The sequence below is a fragment of the Passer domesticus genome, chromosome 4 (genome assembly GCF_036417665.1).
Source record: "Passer domesticus isolate bPasDom1 chromosome 4, bPasDom1.hap1, whole genome shotgun sequence".
Lineage (NCBI taxonomy): Eukaryota > Metazoa > Chordata > Aves > Passeriformes > Passeridae > Passer > Passer domesticus.
Window position 1 is genome coordinate 71059822 of NC_087477.1, and position 26859 is coordinate 71086680.

The following is a 26859-nucleotide window of genomic DNA, read 5'->3' on the forward strand; positions in this document are numbered from 1 at the left end:
TGAAAAGTATGCAAACTGTTTATTTCACAAGTTTCACTTTGTCCTTTAGAACTCTAAATTTAGGATTGTTATTCACTTTCTTATTGAATGTGGCTAGGATCTCCTCTTCTGTTTTGTGACATTCACCAGCTATTGCGTAATACTGAGCTATCACCTGCACAAAGACAGAGAAATGGTTTTTAGTTTGTGAAGATGATTCCATTGTAAGCAATAATACATTTACATTACTGCATTAAAAGTGGCATGGAAGCTATTGTGCTATTATTCCTTTTCAGAACTAGCACTGAATTTCTTGTGTAATTCAGTAAGCAATAAAAAACCTGCCCTTCAGCTGACATTCTGTTAATTGGTATTCCATTAAAAAAATGTTGAACTTTTTTTTGTTTATACCAGCCAGAATTTTCTGAGCTTCAGCATTACACAAATAAATTGACAAGACCATAGGAGATTAAAAAAAAAAACATGTTGTACAGTACCTTTTTTCTTAGTTTCTTAACTGAAATTTCATTGTCTGGAGCCTGTTTCAGAACTGCTTTGATGGTTCCCTTCCAGTTGAATTTACCTAGAAAATAATTAGGTGTACAACATTGTTAGTGAAAGGAAGTATTCTGGGTGGTCTTCTCTACTAGTAACCACCTATCAATCTCCTAATTTTGGAATCAGTTTGGCTACCACAACAGTTGTTATCTTACTGACCCTACAACAGGAGGGTGTCATAAAGCATAAAGTCATCAGTTATTCCTGAATATAAAATGAAATAGAGATGAAGAATCAACACAGTACTTAAACAACAGGGGTCAGAATTGTTTTTACTTAATTTCTGCACTTCAGCTATTAAGTAGAAACTCTTAAATAATGCAGGACTAGTTAAGATCCTGTCTCTTCACACTTAAAGCACTGGCAATCAAATTTGACCATACCACCTTCAGAGATCATTAACTGGTGGTTTCCAAATAAATGATCTGTATGTTCAAACACAGAGCATGAGAGGTGATAGGCAGAAGTAGGTTTATCTAAGCATAAACTAAGGTCCAAGGTATCTGAAGTCAAATTTATTACTCACTGAGCAAAAATGGGGATATGAGATACCAAGAGGTCTAAGAGTTGTTACCCTTTTTGTTGTGTTGTCTAATGTGCATGGCAGCAGGGAAAAGGTGAAACCTCAGTGACCACTGGAATCAAGCATAGCCAAAGGCTGCCAGCACAGCACAAACAACAAATTAGAGAAGTAATTCATTATCAGGTGTTAAGAGCAGCACAGGCTGCTTACTCTGGAACAGATGTGTATACTGAATATGCACACATTCATGTATACTGAGGCATCATGCATTAGGTCTTTTGCAGAGTAGTTTTGTAACAACCTAAAACATTCCTTTAAGAATACCTTTATCTGTTCCCACATTTTCTTCATTGTCATTGATGTTTTCCGTTTCCATGTCTTCTGAAATGCTTTCAGTTTTCATTCTCTTTGTTTTGGTATGAGGTTCCTCTACAGATGGAATTGGACAAAACATACACAAGAAAGATTTAAAACGAGAAGTTCTGACATGACTGAAGGTTTTGTTCATGTAACACGAGTTTATATTTGCAAAGTGGTTCAGATTTTATAAAAGAAATGTGCAATCATTGTTAAAAATAATCTAATTTGCATTTCTAATGCACTACTTTAAAATTCTACTTGGATAGTTTATTAAGCTTTGGAATTGAGAAAACTCTCTTCAAAACAAACATGAATATAAGTTGTATGATAGATACCTTCTGCATGTTTATGTTTGCGTTTCTTTACGTTTGTTTCCTCTTCTGTTTCACTGTGATTGCCATTTCCATTTATTTCAAATTCATCCTCCACACTCTCTTTTCCTTTTTTGGACTTTTTACTTTTTTTTACTTCTTCCTGGTTTTCAAATTTCAGATCTTTTTTCTCCTTCTTTTTGTTCTTTTGTCTCTCTTCTTTTCGTTCCCTCTTACTCTTTTTTCTCTCAGTCTTTGCATCTGTAATTCCATTTTCTTCTGCCTTTGTATTTTTCCCAGTTTCTGCAGATTGCTGCTCTTCCTTCTGTTGCAGTTTCTCTTGTTCTTTTTCATTTGAACTCTTTTGTTGAAAGAAAGATAATTACAGTTTTTACATGTGTTTTTTGACATTGCAACTTTCCTCTACTAGATCACTGGTAACTGTTCAGAACACTGATGTCCTGAAATGAATTAAAGTGCTCTCCTCTGATGTCACCAGTTACCTGAGAAGCAGCACTAGTGAAATAATGTGCCTGTCTCTTCTTTTAACTTAACAGACTAAATGCTAATTAACATCACAGAAGAAAGGTTATCTTACAACATACGTTATTCCTAGTTGAAGTAAGTGTCTATTGCGTTTTAAATTATTTGTTAAACATAATTAAGTGACAGCTCTTTAATTTACACAAACAAAACTACAGCACATTACAGCAAGATGCAGAAGTGATTCCCAAATACACAGCCCCTGAGTAATAATCTCTTTTGCCATCCACTTCTCTGTCTTGGATGTGTCTGGGACAACAAACCGTTATGAAATGATGCTAAAAAAGGCACTCCTGCTTGTTTTAGTTGTACTTTTCTCAACATATTTGGTTTTCTTTTAATGTTCCCGGGCTGTTTCTACAAGAAATAATGATTTCTTGTCGAATAATTAATATATTAATGAAAAATTTAATGTTCAATTTAAACTTTAATTTTAATGACTACAAGTGAATTACTGAATTACTGAAAAGTTAGTGTAGCTATTTAGAAAGAGAATAGATCTTTATACAAGCAATTTAACACCAACATGTTTTTATAAAGAGTTATTTTAATTAAATTTGAATTCTACCTAAGAATTTCAGTTGAGTATATATACTTCAAGATATGTATTACCAATCATATCTTAAGATCTTTTTAAGAATTCTTAAAAGTTAACTGAAATGCTGTGTTATATATTTTATTTTAATGCTATGCTCTATGGACAGGGAAATTGTTTATATTTGTGTTTAAATAATGGGTTTTCAGATTGAAGACCTTTTATAAATTAGTGTAAGTCAAGGGAGAACTGCTTATGACTAGTGAAGTTGTATAAACTTAGTATTAATGCTCCAGCAGAACAGTGTACTTCAGTGTCCAGAATTTATGTTATGTTCCTATCCTTTAGTAAATGGGTTTCTTTCTTTCCTGGGTCTTACTTTTGGAATCCTCAGAAAAACTGCCTGGAATCATCAGATCAGAAACACAAACCATCATCAACAGGGGATTAATGCCAAATCTTTGCCTACACTCTTCCTCAAAAGAAATTGGACAAAAGGGAGGGAGAGCATCTTTACATCAGCTGAGAAATGAGCTTCTCCAACAGCTTTCAAGTAGCAGCAATAGATGCAAATAAACAACACCCTACCAAAACACACTAAGCTAGTAATGAAATACCAAAGAAGTAGGCACTGACAAAAGGTCAGAGTGAGTCCACAATTTGGACAAAGAAACAGGAGGAACTTGCACCACAAACTGGAGGATCTCTCTCCCCACTAATGAAATAGGTAAACTACGTGCTTGTTAATTTCTCACTCCAATACACGTAAATTTGAGACCAATAAACTCTGAAAGATGTCTTATTCTGTCCTAGTGTGTGATAAAACACTGGAAAAGATAAAGACAGTGCTTTTCCCTTTTTTTATGTATTAGTAGCATAAATTAACCTTCTGATTCTCATGGCACAATTGTGTCACCATGTCCAAGTTTTCAATCACAACCTACTCAGTATGAACAACTACTTCACCAACAGTTCTGTGTTCCACAAATTAACAATTTAGTCAAGAAATATTCCATTGTAACATAATCTATTGGAACTATGAGAGACAAAGTTTTCACAAACATCTACAAAGAGAGTCTGAAGGGTTTTCCTTCAAACATTTTGGAGTGCATTCCCATTTTATAATGTACCTCCAGTTAAACTTACGTTTGCTTCTGAGAAAACATCCCACACCTGATCTTGCAAATTGCTGTCATTAATTCTCAAACTGTTCTTGATCCAATTCTGTGCACAGAAAAAACAATAACAACTGAAAACATGCACCTCTGATTTTATTTCTTCATTACCATATAACTGGTTCTTGTTTTTTATTTTTCATTTAAGAATTTAAGATTTTTGCATTGCAATAAAAACCCCAGGAAAGGTGCATTAGTAAACTGGCACAATTAACTGCAATAATTTTTGATCTTCCACTGCAATGTATCATATCAAAAAGAGAGGCTTCTGGAAAATACTAGTTTTCCTGCTCAGAACATTAATCCTGTAGGGCAATAATCTAACCTTCAGCTTGCTAGCAGCAATTTCACCACAGCTCTATTAAGCTCTATTTGAGTGCTTTGGAAGCAAGCCTGACCTTCTCTCAGCCTCACAATCTGAGGCACAGAACAGAGGGGGGGGGGGGGAAGGGCCCATTTGTGAGTAACTCTTCACTTTTAATGAAATTCTTTACACACAGTAAATTCTCCACATCTGTAATTTACTTTAGTGAAGCATGCAGAGCAGGAGAGTCTATCAGAATACTGAGTAACAGGAAAACCCTCAAAACAGGACCTTGGCTTCAGGAAAAAACAAAGCCAAGGAAACAGGAAATATTTAAAAGTATGTATAAGAATTTGGGCATTCAATAGAAATAGCAAATAGTCAAAAAATAAAGGTATTGAAAACAGAACAAACCTACATGTGGAAACTAAGCTTAAAAGGTAAATCTCTGGCTTAATACCTGGCAGACCAAGAGTCCTTTTAAGTAAATAAATTTATTTTACAACCACTGCCTATTTGAAATTCAGTTATTGCACAATCTATACAAATGTCCAAATAAGCAATTTGTCCCACCTTTGTTAAAAGAGAGTGGCATTCTCTAAAAAAGTCTATTTTTATGCTCACAGACAGATTACTGCAAATCTCTATTAAAACATACCTGAAACTTTATTTTTTTTCTTGGAATGTTATCAAAGGCACGTATTTGCTCCAGAACGTTCCTCACTTTGGGGCTTATGTTGGGCTTCTTCATTATCTCATGAATTTTCTGAATGAAGAAAAACAGAATTAAATCAGCAAAGCAGCACAGGGATCAAATGTCAGGTGTGCAAGTCTGAAATACACTGGGCAGAAATCACCCAGCACCAGCAGCTGGTGTAGTCTGGTCATAGGAAATGCTCAAAAAACATAAGAAAAACACGGACCTCTATCAGAGCTCATTAAATGTGTCAAAATTATCTCTATAAACATTTATACCTATGTAGTAAGCAAAGGTAAGCAGGACTGCTCACCAGTGCTTTCTGATGAAAGTTACAAACTGTAATAAAAACATTTCAAACTAAAGTAACTCTATCACAGAAGGGATTCTTGCAGCATGAAAAATTCCTGCATTAAGAAAAGCAATGTTTTGGTTTTGGAGTTAATTATGAAAAATCAGGCTTACTTTTGATGCCACAGCTGACATACACTTCTTCTGGCAGGAGTGCCAGCTTCAACATTTATCCCTATAAGACAGCTCAGGAATTCCTGTGCTATGGGTGTCAGCAGGAGAGAAGAGAGATCAGACCAGGGCCTCCTGGAGTCCCTGGAACAGCACTGCTGCTTGTGGGGGGGAAAACACTCTGGACTTCCCAGTACTTAGAGGGTGCAGCCACTGGACACTGCAGAGCCTTCCTGTACTTCTGAAAACCCAGTGACTGAAAGGCTTTGTGAATATGTTAAGACTATCAGAAAAAGGTATCTGATAATAATCCCTCATCCTTCTACCTAAGAATCACTGTTGAGCCAGGCTACCAATGTTCATAAGCAACACTCACATCATGCTGCCTTTACAAACGTCCTCAAACAGTGCTCAATCTCAACAAAAGCACTAATCTCTGACTTTAATGGTGCTCATCACATACTTCAAGTATGCATGCAGCTTAGCACCTTCTTAGGATGTGTTCTACATGATAGAAATAACAATTTCGTGCATAAATGTGATCTAACTTACTACTAATGGGGTTTTAAATGTGTTTGAGGTCCTGCCAAAAACCTTTGAAGGAAAGCCATAAGAGGGTAGATTCTTGTGTAAGACACAAAGGGTAGGAGATATTTCTATCCATGCTGGAGCTTCTCCTGTTCAACATATTTACAAAATATCTGACAAGAAGATAGAAAATTTTCCCAATTATATGAAGCTATTCAGGATGAGGACTATAAGGATTCCAGAAAGATCTTAAGAAAATTAGTGACTAGGTAATCAAAAGGTGAAATACATCCTTCTTGCTTTACATGAATTTGTGTTGAAAAGGAAAAGCAATCCTAATTTCACATCTCAAATGGCAGGCTTTAGTTGACCACTGGAGCTTAGATACAATATCTCAGGGTTAAAATAGCCAATTCCATGAAAATGCCAGCACAATGATCAGCAGCAGTGTAAAAAAACCAAATTAAAAAGCCACCCAAGAGTAGATTAACTGACAAAAAACAGTTAGAAAGGAATAAAGGACACAGAAAACATAATTATGACACGTGGTAAATCTATGGTTCTCTTATATCTTGAAGAGCATTTCACAAGCATACAGTAGAGTGGGAAGATTTTAGAAGACCAAAGATACAATTTACATACGAAGAACAACTGAGCAGGGTGGAATTTTTGAGCCTTGAACAAAGGATATGAGATGGGGAGGGATGCCTGACAGAGGTCTACAAAAGCATAAATGGCATGAAATGGATGGACAACTAGCATTGTCTCTTCATATGCAGTTGGTAACATTACACTAAATCAAACCAGTAAGAGACAGATTCAAAACAAAACTTTTCTTACCAGGATAAACACAGACCTATCAAGGAAATGCCAGAAGACAGCTGGGGATATTGGTAAAAACAGATCTCTGGCTCAAGCCAGTATAAGCTCTTTTCTATCTTTGATAACTACAGACAATAGTTACTGGGGGTATATACAGAACAAACCGTACCTGAATCCACTCCTGCTGTTTAGCATCTCCTTTGCTAGCTTTGGCTTCAAAGCCTTTCCCACCATATTTCTGGTCTTCACTCATGCACTTGATGTGTTCCTTATAGTCATCACCCCTGAATATAAGAGATTTTTAACCACAGGTCTCTGAAATGCTTCACTCTTCAAACTATGCAACACTTAGCCAACCAACAAGCTGAAGTAATAGATTATTTAAATGAACGGATCATTTAAACCTTATTACTGTCAATGCTTAAATTATTAAAATGTGATGTGCTTGAAGGACATGCTTGTAAGACCACAGGCATTTCTGTCATGCTACAGCTTTCAGTGAAAATTTCTGACTTTTCATCATGAATTTTCAAAATGAAAATCTCTTGCATTTGTGACAAGAGTGACCAAGTGAGCCTGCAGTGAGCAAGGAGATTTCCCAGTCTTTACATACCAGAAATCCTTGCCACAATCCATGCAAGACAGGCACTGACAGCTTCGGCAGATGTTCACATGCTTTTCAACCTGTGCTTTCTTCACGGCTTCCCCACACGCGTTGCATGTGAAAACTACCATGCTGGCGAGTGGTCAGGAGCCTCTTCCTTCCCACGGAAGCACAACTCTAAGAATATAAGATGAATACAAGATGATACAAGAAGATGATCTTAATTTACAGCGTGAAAGAAGCACTTGGAGGGCCGAAGCGCACACACCCACAGGCAGACAGGGTGAGCAGCCCGGCTCGTCCCTCCTGAGGCCTCCCCGAGCCAGGGGAGAGCAGTACCCCGGGAAGCGGCAATCGCTGCACCCGCCACCCCCGCCGGGAACCAGTAACCCCCGAACCGGTAACCCCACAGCCATCACCGAACGGAGAAACCACCCGTAACCCCTGCGCCCCAACCCGGGCACCGGTGGCCCCGCTCCCGCAGCTGCAGACCCGTCTCGGCTGGGCCCCACACGGCTTGGGAAGCGCGGCGTGGCCGCCACCGCGCTCCCGGGCGGCAGCCGGCTGCTGCCGTGCCGTGCCGTGCCGTGCCGTGCCCGTGCCCGTGCCCGTGCCCGTGCCCCCGCACCTCAGTAGCAGCGGCCGCCGCCGCCCCGCGCGGCACGTGCCGCACCGACCGCTCCGGCCCCGCCGCGCCTGCGCTGCCCCCGCCCCGCGCACCGGAACGGGAACGGGAAGGGGAAGGGGAAGGGGAAGGGGAGGGAGCGGCGGCGGAAGCGGCCGCTGGCGGGGATGGAGCTGGGAGGCGGCCGGAGCCGGTAAGCGCTGGGCTGGGCCGGGCCGGGCCGGCTCCTGCCCTTGGGCCGCTGTCGCGCCCGTGCCAGGCCGCGCCGCGTCTTCCCCCGCCCGGGGCTGTGTGTCCGTGGGCTCCTCCCGAGCCCGCCAGCGGCCGCTGCCCTGCCGTGTCCCCGGGCAGAGCCGGCCCGCAGCGGGGCAAACCCTCCCTGTGTTCTGCCCTCTGCTCCTCCTCGAGCCTGGGCTGCGCCCGGGCGAGGCTGAGGAGAAGTGAGCCATTTGTAAACAGCGGCTGTGCCGGAGGGGGCCCGCGGTTCGGGAGCGGCCCCTGGGGAGACACATCCATGAGTGCTCCTCAGGGATCAGAGGCACTTCACTGGCAGAGTAATTGCAGGGGGCCGTGGTGGGAGTGTCCACAGGGAAAGCAAGTTGATGTGCTTTCTTCATTTTAAAGCCTGGTCAAAGTATGATAAGCATTAATAGAGAAAAAGCACAACAAAATAACGCCTCCATGTAGTTACCCAGAGACAGAAGTAAACCAGGATAAATTAATGTGGAACCCTTATTATTCATGAGATTTGAGAATGGGTCATGCTTAACCGAAGGTGGTTTTTCTGCTTAGAATAGGAAGGTTTTCCTCCTTCATTCCTAGTTACAAGGTGGAAATTCAGATTGTCCTAATAGTTGGAATTGTCATGTTCACAAGTGTACAGGGGAAGCATTGCATGCTTGTTGGGGTAAAAACAAAAAAAAAATATAGAATTCAGTGTAAATGTGTTGTGTTGGAAGGTGACTTCTCCTTCCAACTTGTTAAGAGGGAGTTTTTTCATTTAGATACTACATTGTATTAAAAACAATACCATGCTAATGTGTCTCATTAATCAGATCCATGGTGGAAATGTATGTAGCTAGAACAGCAACAAAAGCCTGAAATAATACTGGTGCTATGTTCTCCCTTCTGAGTTTAGAGGATTAAGAAACTGAAGTTTTCCTCTACAAATGCTACTGATTTTGTACATACAGTGTGTTTTTGCATTAGAATCTAATTATTGTGCAAGTTGTCTAAACTGGGATGCATTTTTTTGTGGTTATGGGGTCCAGTTTATGGCAGCACTATTAGATTTTTGCAGATGGTCTTTGTTGTAAGCAAAACTCTGTTAAAATCAGTATTTCAGATGTGTATTGCTGTGTATCTGTTGGTGAGCAATACTGTGACTCTTCTTTAACCAGAAAAATGTCATTAGCCATCAAATTGCAGGTGTAAACTGAAGTCTATTCCTTTGAAAGCTAAAATAAATTGTAAAAATGTCCTTAATATTTTAAGTTAATTTTGCAATTTAACATTCACCTTAGCATTTTATTTCATTACAGGTAGTTTAAGTGGTTTTCTAGCATGGACACTGTTGCTAGCCACAGCTGTCATCTTCTCCAGCAGCTACATGAGCAACGCATTCAGGGGCTTCTGTGTGACTGCATGCTGGTGGTGAAGGGTGTCTGCTTCAAAGCACACAAAAATGTGTTAGCTGCTTTCAGTCAGTATTTCAGGTATGTGATAGAAAATTTTTCTCTTAAAAAAGTTAACTAAATGCTGTTGGCTGAGGTTTTCTCTGAGAAAGGTATTTATTTTATTTATTTATTTCTGTTGGTCACGGGAACTCTTGGGAGTGTAAGGAGAAAAGGGAAATTGTTTGTCCACAGATAAAGCTGTGTCAAATATTCACAGTATGCTCTTTGATTTTGACATTTTATTGATTTACTTGCTTGTAGTGCTTCATATAATAGATTCTGGCATGGACCTGCATCCAGTATTTCACCAGAAAAAGATAACTGCTTACAAGGAGCATAGTAGAGTGTATGAACAGAGCCAGATAAGGGGTGGAATTCATAAAATGTTATCATTTCCAAATAATGGGACTTGTTTCATCAATCATATGCTAAATAAAATGTGGCCATATAGGTTATTAGTGAATCTCTGCTTATTCAGATTCTCAGAGACAACAACTGTGTTTTAAAGTTTACACCACATCACTGCTTTCTTACCCTCAATTGTGATTCCAAATTTTGGAGGGTGCTGGATCTCACAGCTTAGTGAGATATATTTTATATTAGTTATGAGTAAGCTGTTAGATCTGGCAGTTTTTAGACCTTGTTTTTTGAAACATCTCTAAAGCTTGACTGCTAATTCATTTGTAAGAAACCTACTTTTATGTTATGGCCAGAGAAAAAAGATAAGAGGTTCCTTTTTCTCCTCTAGTGCTGTACTGCTGATGAAGTGCAATTATGCTCAAAGACCAAATTTTTAAAGTAGTTAAAAAGAACTAAGAGCTCAACTCCTATTAAAATTCAATAGGCTATAAGTGGCTAATCAATTTAGGCTCTCAACCCAGATCTGTTCATTATAGTTCTTGTTTTAATTTAGATAGGATGGTCTAGATTTGTGAAAGAATTTGGATGTGGGCACTGACTTGAGAGTATCCCCTCAATTTCTAAAGTTTCAGCATAGACTCACATTTTCTTAAGATTTAGAGTTTATTGAAATCATGCCTGCCTTTAAACAAACCCAAATTTGAGATTTAACCCACAAAGAGGAACCATTAAGTTTGGGGCATTTTTTAGTGTAGGAAAGTAACTACATAGGAGTGACCTGACACCATTTGTATGTCATTGTTTACTGTGGAAGTATCAGGATTTTAATGGGTCCAAAGTTTTTGACTGAGAGAGAGTATGAACCCACTTAATCTAGGACTGCTTGTGCATGTGAAGAACTACATCTCTGATGCTAAGAATACTTTACATCAAATAGTAAGAACTTTTGTGAATTCATTCATTATAAGGATTCTGTGACAATTCAGTGGGTATTGGTTGTGCTGCTGTTTTAGGATTATGTACCTGTGCTCTTCATTATTCTTTTACTTTGTTCTTATCCAGTACCAGTAAAAAAGAACCGTTTTTTGATATGAGAAAATAAATTGAAAAATAATATAATCTTCTTGTTTAATATTGCCATCCTCTTGTGTATTTGTGGAGAAAGAACTCATGCTAAGAGCTTTGGTAGGCTTACTGATGGAGCTCAATGGACAAGCTCAGTTGCCAGAGGAGAAGAGTTTTGCTGACTTTGAGGCCTGTCTTCTCCATTTTGCTAGAAAATTTATGTCCTGTTTGATCTGCCATGATGAAAGAAGAAAAACCATTCTGAGTCAACCAGTTCTGCAAATTGTCCATAAATACACCACTGCACCTAATGTGTGAAGAATGGCGGATAAGAAACCACAAGCACAGGGTGTTATTTCAAAACATACAGAAATACAGAATTAAAGTTAGATAAAGGATCATTTACTTTGATTTATACTTCAAGTGCACTAATGTAGGACTAATATATAAGACACGTAATTGAGGAGTTTTGAGAAACTGATCATCAATCTAGGTAAGCCAGCACAAACACAGAAATCTAGGTAAGGCTTTAGAGTACAAACTTGTTTCATACCCAGCAGCCTATTTGACATCTATGTATGTTTTTCTTATTGAAGTGTTTGTAAATTGTTTGTGTTTATTTTGAATATTTGCCTTATTTTATCAGGACCCTTTTCCAGAATTCTTCAGGCCAGAAGAATGATGTGTTTCACTTGGACATCAAAAATGTAGGTGGCATAGGCCAGATCCTGGACTTCATGTACACCTCCCACCTGGATCTCAGTCAGGACAATGTACAAGCTATGCTGGACATTGCACAGTGCCTCCAAGTGCAAAATGTGCTGAACATTTGCCACACCTTTTTAAAGTCTTCCACAGCTGTGGAGCAGGCAGCCAGCATGCCCTGTAATAGTGTATTTTCACTGCAGAACACTTTGGGTACAGGCACCAGCTGTGCTGGTGATGGCTATGGGACAAGCCTATTGCCTGAGTGCTCAGCTGACAGACAAACTAACAAAGGCTTGGCTGAGCACCACTCACAGTCTGTTAATGACGGACAGAAAGCACCGCAAGATTCCTTAGATGGCAACTGCACAGAGCTCCCATTTAAGCAACCAAGTTACTACTATAAACTACGGAACTTTTACAGCAAACAGTTCTACAAACAAAACGCTTGCTCTGATCACGAGAGAGGAGCAGAACCGTCCTTTTCTTACAGCACATCCACGGAAATAAACACAGTGGAGAGTAATTCTTGCACTGTCAATCACTCTGAGTGTATTCTGGAAACCTCTGAGCATTTACCATCAAACTTCCTGGTTCAGGCTGCAAGTGAAGCTGCTCCAGACCAAAATGAGCAGAGCACAGTTATGCAGCCCAGCAGACAGATGCGGCTGAAAAAGGCAGTACACCTCAAAAAGTTAAATTTTCTAAGATCTCAGAAATCAGCAGAGCAGCCCCCTGAGCCCCAAAGAGACGACAGTAGAATAACAGAAGTAATTGAACCTGTAAATGAAAGTACCACGGACACAGCAGATGCTAGAGTTACTGATGAAAAAGAAGCTGAAGATTTAGTGAATTCAGAGAATTTTGAACCACCTGTTGAAGTGGAAAGATCTCAAGGTCCTTTGGAACAAGAAGGACAATCACAGACTCTTCAGTCACAGAAACAATATACTTGTGAGTTATGTGGGAAGGCTTTCAAACATCCAAGCAATTTGGAGCTACATAAAAGGTCTCATACAGGTACAGTTATCAGTTACTTGGTCTGCAGACCAAATATTTCAGTTACAGAGAATATCTTGCAGTGTCTCTTGATTTAGAGATGCTGGTTAAGGGTCTACTTTCAGAAGGCTGTGGTTTGTTTTGTTGCTTGTTTTTTTTTTAATGGAAAATCCTACAGAAATAAAGAACTGTAATATCAAGTTTTGCTGGGAGTTATAGAAAAGATTTCTATGTATTTGGGGTTTTGGGTGCTTTTTCAAAGAACATTGTGTGAATTTGATGAAAATGAAATTTCAGTGAAAATTTTGGTTTTCTCCTGCATTTAGATGAGTCATTTCTAGTCAGTTTGTCAGGTGGCCCAGGTGTTTGAGCCAGATGACAACAAAAGGTGTAAACAAATAAATGGTACTATAAGTATACTAGAATATGTCTGTTCTCTCTGGTCATATATTCATTGTAAGATACAAGTGATTGGGGCTTGGTAGTAATTTTTTTTAATCTGTTGAAATATGTCTTATAACAACTTTAATTATGTTTACCTAGAGAGTAAGGTTGTTGTAGGCTGCAGAGTAAATGGGAATTTTGAATTAATGTACTTTGTTTTAAAAACTCACAGGTAATATTTTTAAACCTAACATAGATTTATTTCTAAGTATCTTTTTATTCTAGTGAAAAACAAGTCCTAGTTTAACTGCAAGTTATTTAATTTGTCTCTTCAATTTAATGAACATATCCTCTTATTAGAGATGCTTCTTTAGAAGAGATTTTTAAAAGTACCTTGGCTAAGCAGGTAACACCATTGATTCAAATTCCTTGAGATAGTATTACTCCTGGTTAAGCTGTTGAATATTTTTTGCTTTTCTTTTTCCCTGTATTAAATATACAAATGCATCTCTCTCAATCTTGTCGAATAAACATCATTTTGGAAATGATCATGTATTGGTACTTTGACACTAAATATGAAACTCTCTTAGCAGACATCTATTTTGTCAACTGATCCTCAGAATTAAAAATTTCTTTTTATATTTTATTAATGGAAAAATCTTCTCAGAACCTGAAAATATGAACATTTTGCATTAGCTTCCTGATGTTTTCAGTTGTTAGCTTTAACTGCTTCTGTATGTTCATGTTGCTAATACTTTTTTAAAAATTTGTTCTCCTGTGAAAGAGTTGCATGTCTCTTACCTAGATCCTCTTTTTGCCTTGTATTTTTTTGAATCTTATTATCTGGTTTGATCTGGTGTCATCAGGTGTATTTTAATATCCTAGATTTTCAGGAAAACAGATGATCAGATAGATGACAAGAGCATCTAGAAAAGTCCCTGCTAACTGCAGTAACATGTCAATTTGGGCTGGAGAGACCCCAGGATTCAGGAATTCTCAGCTGCTTTTCACACACCATCTTCTTCCAGTAGCTGTCAAAAATCCCAGACTTGAATGCTAGTTAATAAAGCATTAGCATTCTTCTACGGATGTGCTAAGATGACAAAAGCCTAAGTTTAACAAATAATAAGCACATCAAAAGTGCTTATTTTCCATCAAAGGACAGAAAAACTGAGGCAAGGATATGACTAGAAATGCCTGTTTGCTTCCCTGTCATTTTTGGGAATTATTCCCTTTTCTTTCCCTGTTATTCATGTTAATTTTTTTAAATACCCAACTAGTGCAAAAAGAGTGTTTGGGAAATTGCAGTGGATGGTGAGTGGGATGTTGGTATTGGAAAGACCTGAAGCAGAAGGCACAGGGCACATCTGTATTGTTACTGTTAGGTGCACTGGTAGTTGAGTAATATAAATGTATGCTAAAAGCCATTTTTATTCATCTGCCACTTCAGAAAGCATAGCAGATTGCTAGCTAATCAATTTTATTTAAAAATATTAATTTTCTAAACTAAGAAAAAGGGTTAGCAGGCATTTAAGTCTTAGAGGGCTCGCTGAAAGCCCTCCCAATACAGCTTTGCTGAAGAGATGGAGGAAGCTGAAATGGACATGTCACAGTGGCAAACCTGTTTTGAACCCAGAAATGACAATTCTTTCAACACAAGTGCTGTGGTGATGTGATTGTCAAGAAAAAGCCCCTGTAAAATTCTCTGTCCCTGATCACTAGGAGCTGCCAAAGAATTTACAGGTTGGCATGAGTGCATTGATGAGCTTTCTATGTGAAGGCAGTCAAACTGTGTTCAACAGTTATTGTGCTGGCACGTCTGACTGTTTTATTTGTATTATTATTGTGGACATTTAAAGGAATCTCTAAACAGCACTTACTGCACTGACTTTGGTAGATTTTGAATGCATGTTATAATTTGTTCTTTATTATTATATTGACTTGTCTTAAAAAAGGGAAGCAAGTGTATCTATTTTATATAGTCCATGCCTGTCCAGAAACATCCAGTGGTTTTGTTGGGGTATTTTATGTATTTTCAGGGAACATCTCAAAAGAGCAATCCAAAACAAACTCTGGCCCATGGAAAGAACTCTTGGCAGGATGGAAGGCAAGAGGAACAGAGTAGCACTGCCATGTAATGCAATACATTGTTGATCCTCAACCTTTTCATTCTGAGTTTTGATTGAGCAACTTCCAGCATTCCTTGCCTTAGTGAGTACAGCCCCTCACCTTTGTGATCTCATCAGGAACACCACTTCTGCCTTGGTGCCTTTCTCCTCTGGAGCTGACACAACACTGCTTTCATCACTGTTGGTGCTTTGTCTTCACCTCTTCTTGCAGAATGTTGAAGAAGAAAGGGTGCAACAGAAGGTAGAAAGCACAAAGCAGGCCAAGGGTTCAAAAGTAAAGTCCCCTGGATTAAGCCCTGTCTAAATTGTATCCAGTTACTACTTTTCCCCAGTTTTTCTCTATTACTGTTGATCCAGCCATGTATCCCACTATTCTGTATTTTATCTTCTTGCAGGGTGTTGAGCAAGAAGGATACAATCTGGTGTTCTCAGATGTGGTTTTTGGTTTGGAATTTATTGACAGTTGTAGAATCATAGACTGATTTACATTGGCATGGATCTCCTGAGGTAATCTGCTCCGGTTTCCTGCTCAAGGCACATCAAATTAGATTGGGTTGTTTTGCTCATGGCCTTGTGTAGTGAAAATTTTGGACATCTCCAGAGACAGTTTCCACAACCTCTCCAGACAATCACTCCCAGTATCTGACCACTCTTGTGGGCTAAAAGATTATTTTCATATATCTAATTGGAATTTGTCATTATCAAACTGTTGCCTCTTGTCCTAAGACTGTGTACCTGCTTGCATCTGCCCTCCCAAGCCTGTAGACAGCAGTGAGATTTCCTGTGTGCTGTCTTTTCTTAAGGCTCCAGATATGGTCTCACCGGTGGTAGCAGAGAAGAATAATCTTCAGCTTCTTAGCTGAACTCTTACTATTACACCCTCAGGTACAGCAAGGCTAATTGCTTCTGAGCAATAGGTTACTTGATAAGCCCAGTGGTTTGGAATTCTATCCAAGTGCACAGTTGTTCTCCAAAAAGTAATTTGATGTTTCTTTTCCCAAAAAAACCTGTTTGTTTTATCTTTATCTTGGGGGAAAACTTCCAATTCTTTGTACATCAGTACAGTTAGAATGAGGCTGCATGCAGTCTACAATAATTGTTTGGAGAAATTTGAGTCTCCAATTCCTTCCCTCACTCTCTAGTCATTTCAGAATGGATTCCTGTTCAGATACTATTCTTTAGGTCTCCAGTAACTTTTTTTTTTCTGTGTAGGTAATTTCTGCAAAAATTGCTTACTGTTTGTTATCTTCCATTCATAATATCTTGATGCTTTTATGGCTTTCAGAATCCTTCCCAGTTGCTACAGATCTGGCTCCCTGTTGGTTTCATTTACGTTTGTGTTGTCAGTATCAGAATTTTTAGTGTTTTGTGAGTTTAAAGCTGTAATGAAATCAAGTTTCAGTGCTCTTTAGAGTTGAGTGACTTCATAGTTGATTTACTGGTTTCATAATTTTTATCTTTAATTAAAAGAAAGCTTTTTTTAAAATGCCCAGATTTCCATTCTTCATTAAGCAGACAAAGTAGGCAAAACCTCAAGCTGTCAGACTAACTGCAAGGTTGCAATCTGTGAAACAACATAACTGTGTGTTTACTCTGTGTTTTAAAATCTAAAGAGAATTGCATTTAGTCCTTGATCCTAAAATATGTTGGAAAAACTTCATTCGTATTAGGCAGGAGGAAAGGCAAATGGAATTCCCACACCTGGATATGGTAGATGTTGCTTGTAACATTTCCAAGGGTGGAGGAAAAACATTGATGTAGAGAATACTTAATGGAAGAGAAGCCAAGAGGTCTTCAGGAAAATTAAAATTAAAGAAGTAAACAAAAGTCTTTGTACAGATTTTTTAATCATTATAAGAATTAAACACAGCTTAATATCTCTTTTTTCCCTTTGGAAATATTCTGTTTTCAAAATCATAGATTTACACTAGTTTGTTGCCCTGCACATGTGCCGTGCACAAATGTCCTTTAAATGTGCAGTTAGACTCATGAGAGATGATGATAAGTGTGACTGCCATTGAATCAATGGTATTTGAGAATCATTTTTGTTTTCATCATTCTAAAAGATGCACGTAAAATTTTATCAACAGTGTGAAAACTAGGAAACCAGGAACTAAGCAGGGGGAATTAAAAAGTATAGAGGAGAAAAAGTTATTACAAAAACATATTTGTCTTAAATTAACCATGAGAGAATTGAAGTGTACAGTCACATTCTAGATTGAGAGTCAAGTTATTTTGAAAAGCTAAAGTGGTCTGCATCAGTTTTTACTAAAGCTACTAATCTGTTTTTAGAGATTCGAGGATAACAGTTTTGCATTTATAAATTCAAAATTTTGGAGCAAAATGCTTCAGGTACTTCTATATAGGATGAAAATTCGAAGGCAAATATGTGTTTTCTGGAACTGAATGGCTATGTGCTGAACAGAGATATATGATAGACATTAAAATCAGAAAACAATTCTTCCAAACCAGCTTCACTTCATTTCTCCTTCTTTTTAAGAATGTGTCTCTGTGCAAGTGAAAGAACAGGTGCCCTTTCCATCACTGTTGTTGCTGGGCTTTGTCATCTCTCCTGTTCTTCCTGATGTCATGGTACTCCTTTAATTTAGAATCAAAAGTATTTTAGAAAGATTAAAACCTGTACCCATTCGTATCAAAACTCTTCTACTTATTTTGAAAGATAAATTCTGAGCAAGTCTGCCTTACAAACTCAGTGGTAAAAGCTGTATTTCCCTCCTGAATTCCCCCTTAAATACATGGGTAAGTATCCTTTTGGGGACATGTTTTTACTCTTACATTACATGTTTTAAAAGGAAGTGTACCAATTTTAAACATTTCTGTTCTACTGCAACTACTAGAAGTTCTATGTTCTGTTTCTTCTTTTAGGTGAGAAACCTTTTGAATGTAACATTTGTGGGAAACACTTCTCACAGGTGGGAATATTTTATATATTATGGTACTTACACTTGAAATGCATCTCTGTGTTGTTTCTAAAAATCTTGGATTTAAGATTAGATTTTTTTTTTATTCAAAGACAGAATTCACTCTAGGGATAAATTATTAAAATGTCTTATATGAGAGCAACATGTTGAATGTTTTGGATTTCTTTGATGCATTCTATGTCTTTGATTCTGTCTGCTCTCAATAGATGTGTTATGTATTTTACATTCAAATGAATGTTTGAGATAATACAGAGCCACAGCTATATTTGAAATACAAAGAACATTCATTTCCAAAGTGTTCTTTTGCTTTATGCTTAAAGGTATGTTGTGAATAGCATTTTACAGTGTCTAAAAAAAGTGCAGATTCAAGTTTTATGTAATGTTGTATTCACAATACAGTTTCATCTTCCTAAATGTCATAAATTATTAAGTAGGTTTGAGACAGATAAAAAGAATTTGTATCCATATAAGTGGGCTCAGTTTCTCTCAGGGAGAAAGAAACCACCACCTGGTAGAAGTGACAAAACTCAGCTATGATTTAAAAAAATGTGAATTTTCATACCTACATACAGGGCCTAAGCTTTAGCTGCTTTATTGGCCCTCCAGTGTTTACTTCCTGTTCTGGGTACAATAATTAATTTGTATTTCTACAAATTTGGTGCCTAGTTATCTCACATTTCCAAAATGTCTCTTTCGTTTCTGATTTTGTGGTTGAGAGGTGCACATGTAAGAACAGCAGACAATAAACAGGGGCATATTTTTATACTAAGATTACATAATTATTATTGAATAGCTTTGGCATTTCTTATGGGTCCAGGTTTAAGAATTAGAGCTATGTGCTTTTTGCCTACCTACCCACTACTGGTTGTGCTGCTCTTGCTTCAGTTTCACAGCCCACCAGTGGGCCTTGTTTGACCCATGAATGTGATGCCTTTGTGTCCTCCAGCTTGTTGCTAAATATGAATATAAGACTGCATCCAGTGAACAATACTGTTTCATCATGCTTATTGGGCAATTTTCAGCAAAACTGGGCGTGTTTTTCAGACAAAGAAGAACATTTTTATTCATTCTGATGGCTGAACTTCTGGTTATTAAGATAAAAACATGGGTATTTCAAATACAATTAAAAGTACTTTTGGCAAATAGAGTGGTATTCTGTACTACTACAGTGGGGGATGAGGGAAGTGTCACACAGTGTTTGACAGGCATGACAGACTCCTCATGCAATATGCTGTGCTCCTCTTTAATTACAGAAACAAACAAAACCCCTGACAAAGCTGGACATTTCTGCCTTTTAGTTAAACCCTCCCAAACAGCTTCCCTTCCCTCCCTGTGACCTGGCTTGCCTGGAGGGGCAGGCAGATATGTGCTCATGGACAATCCCTACACATCCAGCACAGAGCCAGAGCACTCAGCCTCTGTGCTGCAGTTCTTTCTCTGCTCACGAAGGGGTCTTGCACATTGCTGAGCTACTTGCCTTTGAATCCTGAAGATAAGTAACATTCCTTCCACTCACCAGAAAGTAAGATGCAATAAGATAAGATAATTATTATCTATTTTTGCTTAAAATACCATCTCCGATCTTGTCCTTTATCTTCTGTCTGCAGGCACAGAAATAGAAACACTTTTCTTATTTAAGCCTTCGTGTTCTGTGCTTTTGAGAGAGTGCAGCTGCTGGGCCTGGTGGGATGTCTGGTCCTGCTGAATGTTGCTGATGTGCTGTGTGTTGGAATGTGGAGCAGAAAATGAAAGAAGTAGGGGAAATTGATGTGGGAACTCATAGTTGGGAACAGACAGCCATAAAAGTCTTTGATTTTTTTGAGGGAAATATTTCTTTTTTACTTCCAAGCCTTCATCTTCCCTCATTGCTTGTACACAGCTTATTGTGATGTGAACCCTCTCTGGCTGGTGATCCAGGATGTTGTTTCACCTCCTCCTGCAGAGATTCTTTTGAGGACCCATGTGCATAAGGTGCTTCACTTTGAAAGATTGCCATTTACAAAAGGACTAAGTCTGGTGGATCTCTCTGGTCTCCAAATTTGGGAGGAGGTCTATGCAACCATTTAGAAGATTCTTCTGAGCATTTTTTTTCTTGCACTGAAATGCAAGCAGAAATCCCTTTAGTTTTGTTTTTTTCCATTGGGATGGCATGTGATGCTTTAACCTAGGTTGTGTGCCAGCTTTAAAGCTTAAGAAAAAGATGTTTTTACTGTGTTTTGTCTTAGCACAGATAGTAACAAGCTTTGCCCTCACTAGGAGGAAAGGACATAGGCTTGTAATAAAGAAATGTATCTACTTGCTGCTTTCTCTAAAATGTTTTTATTCTTTATATGCCTTTGTGGGAAATAATTGTTGCACTTCAAATTCACCCTTAGTCTTTATCTGGAATAACTTTCAAATGCCCATGATAGGGTTTGTTTGTGACATGGATAGAAGTAAAGGTTCTATCTTTTTTTTCTGTATGTTTTTCTAAAATGCACTGTGACATAAAATCGCTTGTCTTTGAAAAGCAAAAATTATTCCATGATTCATCTTCTTCTTCCCCAAGTACCTAATGCCTTTCTTTGAGTAGATTTCAGTATTAGAAAGTTTGGCCTTAGAAAACAGTTGTTCAGTCACACTGTTGTCTGAAAAAATGTACAGGGATTAAAGAAGGCTCTTTCAGGGTTCCCACACTGATCTATTCAATACTGTCCTCTGAGTGTGTGTGTCTGCAGTACTTGAATTCTGGTACATTATAAGGTCTGATTACAGTGATAGATCATAACAGGTAATTTATTATCTAAATGACTCAGAAGGAATTAGTCTGGGTCTTATTTTTGTTATCTTACTGTGACTGATGAGCACATGACAATCTTTGCATCCCAAATTTTCTTTCCCAGTTTAAGGACTTGATGTTTCCTTAAATAAAAACCAGGCAGTTATCAATTAAAAAGGTTTAAAAACTGACTATGGAAGTGTGCACAATGTATGGACCATCTGCAGCTCTTCTACAAGGTGTGTCTTGTGGTTTGAGAGCTGGACTCAGCGGAGTAGTCATTCACAAGGACTAGTGGCTTTAAAACATTTCAAAACAAGTTGGACTCAGTAAGAAGATTTTATCTAGTCATTGTCTGGTTTGCTAGCTAGACTAGTGGGATTTTTAGAGGATTGAGAGAGGAAAGATATGTAATAAAATTGTTAGCAGTAGTCCCTTTTGTTCTTTTCTGTATTGCTATTCTGTTTTATTTTGGTATGAGTAAATAATTTCAGGTTTGGAGCATCTGAGTATTTTATGGGTAGAAGAATGCTCACCCTATTCTTTTCTTTTTAACCATCTGGTAGGTGAATTCAGACATCCTTGTGTAACAATATTTTATTTGTAGGACAGGGCTAGTGAGACTGACATGAACCATACCACTAGTAAGTTAGTAAGTTTTCTTTTTCACTGCATTCTAGATAGTGTAATTCTCATTTATAATTGGATCTGCTTTCAATTGTAGGTCTTTCTTTTCTCTTAACATTTGATTTCAGGCTTCTTGTTTTTATTTTTTTCCCTATTTCTCTTCTTGTCAATGGATAATTGCATAGGTAAACAATTTGATGTTGAAGTATGTGGTAGTCTGTCTTTACTAGATAAGAATGCTTGAGTTCATACATGCTTTGTAGTCTTCACTGCCTTAGAAGTAGGAATAAAAAGCCAGTCTCATAGTTTCCATCATTGGGGTTTTTTTAATCTGTATACAGCAACAGGCAAGCTGAATTGAAATGCTTAAATTGCTCTCCCTTCAGGCAGGTAATCTCCAGACACATTTACGTCGGCATTCTGGTGAGAAGCCGTACATTTGTGAAATCTGTGGGAAAAGGTGAGTAGAAGTGTTCATCTTAGTAAAGTTAACATGAAAATATTTGTTCATGTTTTCTGCTAATCTTCATGATAAACTATGGGCCAAGAGCTAAGGCAGCATGCTGCTCAATTTTGTTTAGAAGATGCTGGGTTTAAATGTGTGCTGATGGGATTAAAGTACATAAATGTTTGCAATTGACTTGTTGTAAGATAATCATGTCACCAGACCTTGTGGTCTAAAATTTTTGTGTATTGGTATGTAGATAAGAATAGCATGGAGTGTATTTGTTGTGTTATATGTATTCTTTTGTGTATTTTTGTGTGTATTTTGAACAGTGTGAGTCACAATAAATCATGTGGGTTTGTACATTTCCCTCACATTTTTGTCATTATTTGGTGATACTTTTTTTTTTTTACATTTTATGGAATTCTGAAGTATGGGAAATTTGACAAATTTAAGCAGAGCATTAAATAATTCTGCTAGCGTTAAATAATTATGCTAGCTAACTAATGCAGGAATAGCATAAAACACTGAATGAATTAGTAACATTATTGGTAAAAATGTTTTTTGGAGGTTTTTTCCTAGCATAAATGTAACTGAACATTGTCAGTTTAAAAATATTTTCTTAATTGCATCTGTTTATCTGTGTTATAGGTCTTAGTCTTTGCTCAGAACATCAGACATTCATTTAAGCCAATTTCCATATGATAGTTTAGGGAAGTAAGGGCCTTATAAAGACCCTTGGGTTTCTGTGTTGTGTTACAGGTTTGCTGCTTCTGGTGATGTTCAGCGTCACATAATTATTCATTCTGGAGAAAAACCTCACCTGTGTGATATCTGTGGCAGAGGTGTGTAAGAACCAAAGTTTCTGTCTCAGGCTTTTTAACTGAAAAATGAGGAGTCATTTTAATCTCAGAGTCTGTCATATTTTTCCAGGTTTCAGTAACTTCAGTAATTTAAAGGAGCACAAAAAGACCCATACAGCAGATAAAGTATTCACCTGTGATGAATGTGGGAAGTCGTTTAATATGCAACGAAAATTGGTAAAGCACAGGATAAGGCACACTGGAGAGAGACCATACAGCTGTTCAGCTTGTGGTAAGGGTCACTGTGCATTGCTTGGTTGTGTCTTTGCTTTTCAAATGATGAGTAAAAGTGCCTTTGTTAGCAGAGTAACAATTAATCAAAACTTTTAAATTGAAACACTATGTCGTGAAAGTCAGTCACAAAATTTTCCATCTTGCATGCTTCATAGTCTTTCATTTGGTGTAATAGACTCCTTTATTTCTTGTAAGTTTAAAAGAGAATTTCAGTTGAAAATTAGAGAAAAGAAGTAAGAGGAATCAGCATAGTGTGTGTTTGCTAACATGTTTGCTACGGAGATGCTCAGAGTAGCTGCTTCAAAAATAGGTTTATTTTCAGAGTAGTCCTTTCTGATGGGAAGTTAGGTTTGACATCACTTCGCTATTGATGAGGTCTTTTTTTTCCAATTGCATACCATTTGATTTTAACTCCATTGACCCACAGAGTTTGACAATAACAACCTTTCGTTACTTTGCTTCAGCCTCTGGAATAAAATCAAAACTTGATCAATATTTCAGAACACCCATTTTCAAAATCTGTTAGATAGGCCATACTGCCAGGAGGTCTGAAAATGGCTTTTGATCTGGTACATCCTGATTTCATAGGTTACTTAGCATCCTGCATAGTATTTTTTTTGTTTGCCATTATGTGTTATTTTGACAGAATTTCACTCATGTTCTGAGGAATAACTTTGGAGAAGGGTAGCTTCATATGTCCAAATCCACCTGCAGCACGTTTTATTTGCACAGTCTTAAGGCACAAGAAAAAGCCAATATTATCAGGAGGCCTTGCATCAGAATGAGGAAATAGATACACAGGATACAAAAGTAAAAACAGTCAGTTGTGTTGCTACCATTAAACAGGCTTGTTTTCATTTTGTCTTGTAGTGGTCTTTTGAATATTTTTGATTTGTGCAAAGAGGATCTGATGAAGCATTAAAAAACCATTCACACTATGCAAAACATCCAGATGAATTACTCCAGTAATTTTTAATCTTATCATTACTGTTTAATAGCTGTTCTGAAGAGAAATCTGTGCAGCAAAATGAAAAGTATGCTGCTGAAAATTGAGACTGCAGTTTTATTGGACATTTAATATAGTTCATTTTGGTTGGTCCTTGCAAAATAAGATAAAAATCACAAGCTTACTTCTACTATTTTAAAAAATGTGAGGTGTCTCAATCTTGTGGCAATTCTGGAAATTAATTCTCTCTTTTTCTGCTTGTTCTCCTACACTTGGGCTTGGTTCAGCCTCAGACTCTTTTCTTAGCAACATGGTGATTGAGCTTATTTGAGTCTGTAGCTTTGAAGATGGACAAACAGTTGAATATTTTTCTAATATTTACAGCAATAAAAAATACAGTTCTCACACATTCTCTGGCCAGAATATAAAAAAAGGACTGCTGCATTATGTTAGCCTAAAGTTAACAAAAAAGCTAACTTTGTCAGCAGTTTGAGAGTAGTTCCTTGATGTTGAACAAACCATTTCTTTCTATGATGCAGCTCTCACTGGAAGAATATATTTAGAAGCTTATCAGCATACTGTTTTTCCAGACAGACAAATTAAATTGATAGTTTAATTTATTTTTTTCTGTTAAGATTGAGACAAACTGAGAGCACTCACAGCTTTCAAGTATTAATGGATATTCCTCTCTGGAGACAAAAACTAAACCCATTCATTGGGAAACACAAGTTAGAAAATCAGATCAAGAAGAAGAAACAAGTTAATGGAATTGTAAAAATAGATGGAACTTGTTTGAACCTGTTCTAGATAAATGATGGAACATAGTTTCTGTAATTAAAACATGTTGATTTGCTTGTGTTGAGAACAATATCTGAATCTCTCCCTGGTCTCTGGTAGGGAAGCGTTGTCATATTGCCGCAAAAGTTCCATGCTGTTGTTTCCTTATCCGCAGAAGTTTCATACCTTCTTGGATGATTTCTCTTGGGCGGCTCTTCAGAGCCCTGACTCTTTTTTCCTCACAGCTCCAGTTCCTTCTCAACCAGCCAACCCATTCTTTTATAGCACTCTTCTTCTCTTTGGTCACAGCTGTGGCCTGTTAAAGTCAGGCCTGCTCCTAATCTTTGGTAACTGACCCAGCTGCAACTCCTTAGGGCTCAGATTCCTTTCTGCACCATCTTTATTTCACATATTGTTTCCCCCCACAGGGAAGTGTTTTGCGGGCTCGGGTGACCTGCGCCGGCACGTGAGGACGCACACGGGGGAGAAGCCCTACACCTGTGAGACGTGCAACAAGTGCTTCACGCGCTCGGCCGTGCTGCGGCGGCACAGGAAGATGCACTGCAAGGCCTCCGAGGAGGGGCCCAGCGCCCTCGAGGAATTCACTCAAGGCATTGAAACGCCCGACCTTGACAAGTCCCAGAGTTCTGACTCTTTTGGCCCAGAGATGTCTGTTACATTGTTGCCAGTGTCTGTCAAATTCCCCGTTCATCCCGCTGGAAACTCCCCTGAATTCGACAGTTCCGCGGACTCTTACTGTAAGCTGCGATCCATGATCCAGCACCACGACTCGGCAAACCCGGAGAAACTCGGCGTGGATCCTGCTAAACTGCTGAAAGCGCAGGCACAGCAGTCTCCAGCAGCACCCCCACCGTATGCCTACCCAGAGGTGGATGTGTCTGCAGCAGAGGAGCCCTTGCAGCCCGACGGCATTCCCATGATCCGCTCCTCCGTGCCCGGCCTGGACGGGCACTGCACCGAGCCCCTGGGCAGCCGCGCCTCCGCTGCTGCTTACAAGAGTAACGAGGGGCCCTTCTTCTCCAGCATGACCCTCTGGGGCTTGGCCATGAAAACCCTGCAGAATGAAAGCGAGTTGGAGCAATGAGGGCTCAGCTGACTGCACCAAAACTACTTAGAGGTGTTTTGTGCTAACGTGGTTGCAATTGCACTGCAGCACGGAGAGATCACAGGGAGTTTTCAGGCCAGGTAGCTTGGACACTGGCAGGGATCAGAGCTCATTCCCAGAACCACGTGTAGGCTGCCTTTATTTACACTGCTTCTCAGCAAAGTTTAAATGCACTGTTGGGGACCTTTGCTGTTCCGTGACTGCACTGTGTAGCTCCTGTGTTACTGCCATGAGTTACTAAAATTTTCCACCAACTAAATTTACCATTTAACTTGGAATTTTTTACCTAATAATGGAGGAAAGCATGGCCAGTGTCTTAAGTTCATGATTTGGGTACAGCTCCAAGCATGGGTCATCAGAGCTGTGTTATGGTGTAGATATGACAGGAGGAAAATGCTTAACCAATCCCTAGTGAACCTGAGTTTCAGTAGTGGCTTTCTTACCAGTAGGGTTATCAGGTTACAGGACCTGAATATTGTGACATTAAATTTAAATGTTAAATACTGGGCAATATTTGTTATAGTGCAAAGTAACTGTATATCTAGAAACTTTATTTTTTTACAATAAAAGCTTTTTTTTTTAGTATTTTATAAACTATTTTGCACAGCAGATTATTTGTAAAATGAAGGCCAAGATCAAGTTGTGAATAAAGAGAAATTGTTTTACAGTGCTTGATGTATTTTGTCTGTGAAGGAATTTCAGTAATAGTTCCATCTATTCCAGGTATCTTTACCATGCTAAAGGGGATGCCATCACAAGAAGAGCTGCACTATGAAATAAATGCAATCTATACACCA

At 38.4% G+C, this 26859-nt stretch overlaps 2 protein-coding genes across 8 annotated transcripts; one reads left to right on the top strand and one right to left on the bottom strand.

The window, feature by feature from the left end:
* LYAR (Ly1 antibody reactive) lies at positions 1 to 8141 on the bottom strand. 4 transcript variants are annotated; one of them, XM_064418660.1, is made up of 9 exons: positions 8030 to 8141; positions 7411 to 7578; positions 6967 to 7081; positions 4947 to 5054; positions 3956 to 4033; positions 1756 to 2092; positions 1385 to 1489; positions 477 to 562; positions 1 to 154 (listed from the first exon to the last, which is right to left on the bottom strand). In XM_064418660.1, exons 2-9 carry the CDS (start codon positions 7530 to 7532, stop codon positions 20 to 22), a joined length of 1086 nt encoding a protein of 361 aa, XP_064274730.1. In that variant the 5' UTR covers positions 7533 to 7578; positions 8030 to 8141; the 3' UTR covers positions 1 to 19. The 4 variants fall into 4 exon arrangements, with proteins under 4 accessions (XP_064274730.1, XP_064274733.1, XP_064274731.1 ...); XM_064418663.1 differs by lacking the exon at positions 8030 to 8141 and adding an exon at positions 7894 to 7975; XM_064418661.1 differs by lacking the exon at positions 8030 to 8141 and adding an exon at positions 7670 to 7771.
* On the top strand, positions 8125 to 26859 carry ZBTB49 (zinc finger and BTB domain containing 49). Of its 4 annotated transcripts, none has more exons than XM_064418655.1 (8): positions 8125 to 8219; positions 9568 to 9741; positions 11774 to 12852; positions 18231 to 18277; positions 22058 to 22131; positions 22879 to 22961; positions 23050 to 23211; positions 25365 to 26859. In XM_064418655.1, the coding sequence occupies exons 2-8, from the start codon at positions 9590 to 9592 to the stop codon at positions 26039 to 26041; spliced, it is 2274 nt and encodes a 757-aa protein (XP_064274725.1). In that variant the 5' UTR covers positions 8125 to 8219; positions 9568 to 9589; the 3' UTR covers positions 26042 to 26859. The 4 variants fall into 4 exon arrangements, with proteins under 4 accessions (XP_064274725.1, XP_064274727.1, XP_064274726.1 ...); XM_064418657.1 differs by lacking the exon at positions 8125 to 8219 and adding an exon at positions 8399 to 8580; XM_064418656.1 differs by lacking the exon at positions 8125 to 8219 and adding an exon at positions 8488 to 8624.

What these genes read in the sequence shown, in the direction of transcription:
- LYAR (XM_064418660.1), bottom strand. Translation starts at nt 7,532, where the DNA reads ATGGTAGTTTTCACATGCAACGCGTGTGGGGAAGCCGTGAAGAAAGCA. An exon ending in GATTGTGGCAAGGATTTCTG is followed by an intron (nt 7,082 to 7,410) that starts GTATGTAAAGAC and finishes TCTTATATTCAG; the next exon opens with GGGTGATGACTATAAGGAAC. An exon ending in AACAGCAGGAGTGGATTCAG is followed by an intron (nt 5,055 to 6,966) that starts GTACGGTTTGTT and finishes TTCTTCATTCAG; the next exon opens with AAAATTCATGAGATAATGAA.
- ZBTB49 (XM_064418655.1), top strand. Translation starts at nt 9,590, where the DNA reads ATGGACACTGTTGCTAGCCACAGCTGTCATCTTCTCCAGCAGCTACAT. An exon ending in ACATAAAAGGTCTCATACAG is followed by an intron (nt 12,853 to 18,230) that starts GTACAGTTATCA and finishes TTCTTCTTTTAG; the next exon opens with GTGAGAAACCTTTTGAATGT. An exon ending in TGTGAAATCTGTGGGAAAAG is followed by an intron (nt 22,132 to 22,878) that starts GTGAGTAGAAGT and finishes GTTGTGTTACAG; the next exon opens with GTTTGCTGCTTCTGGTGATG.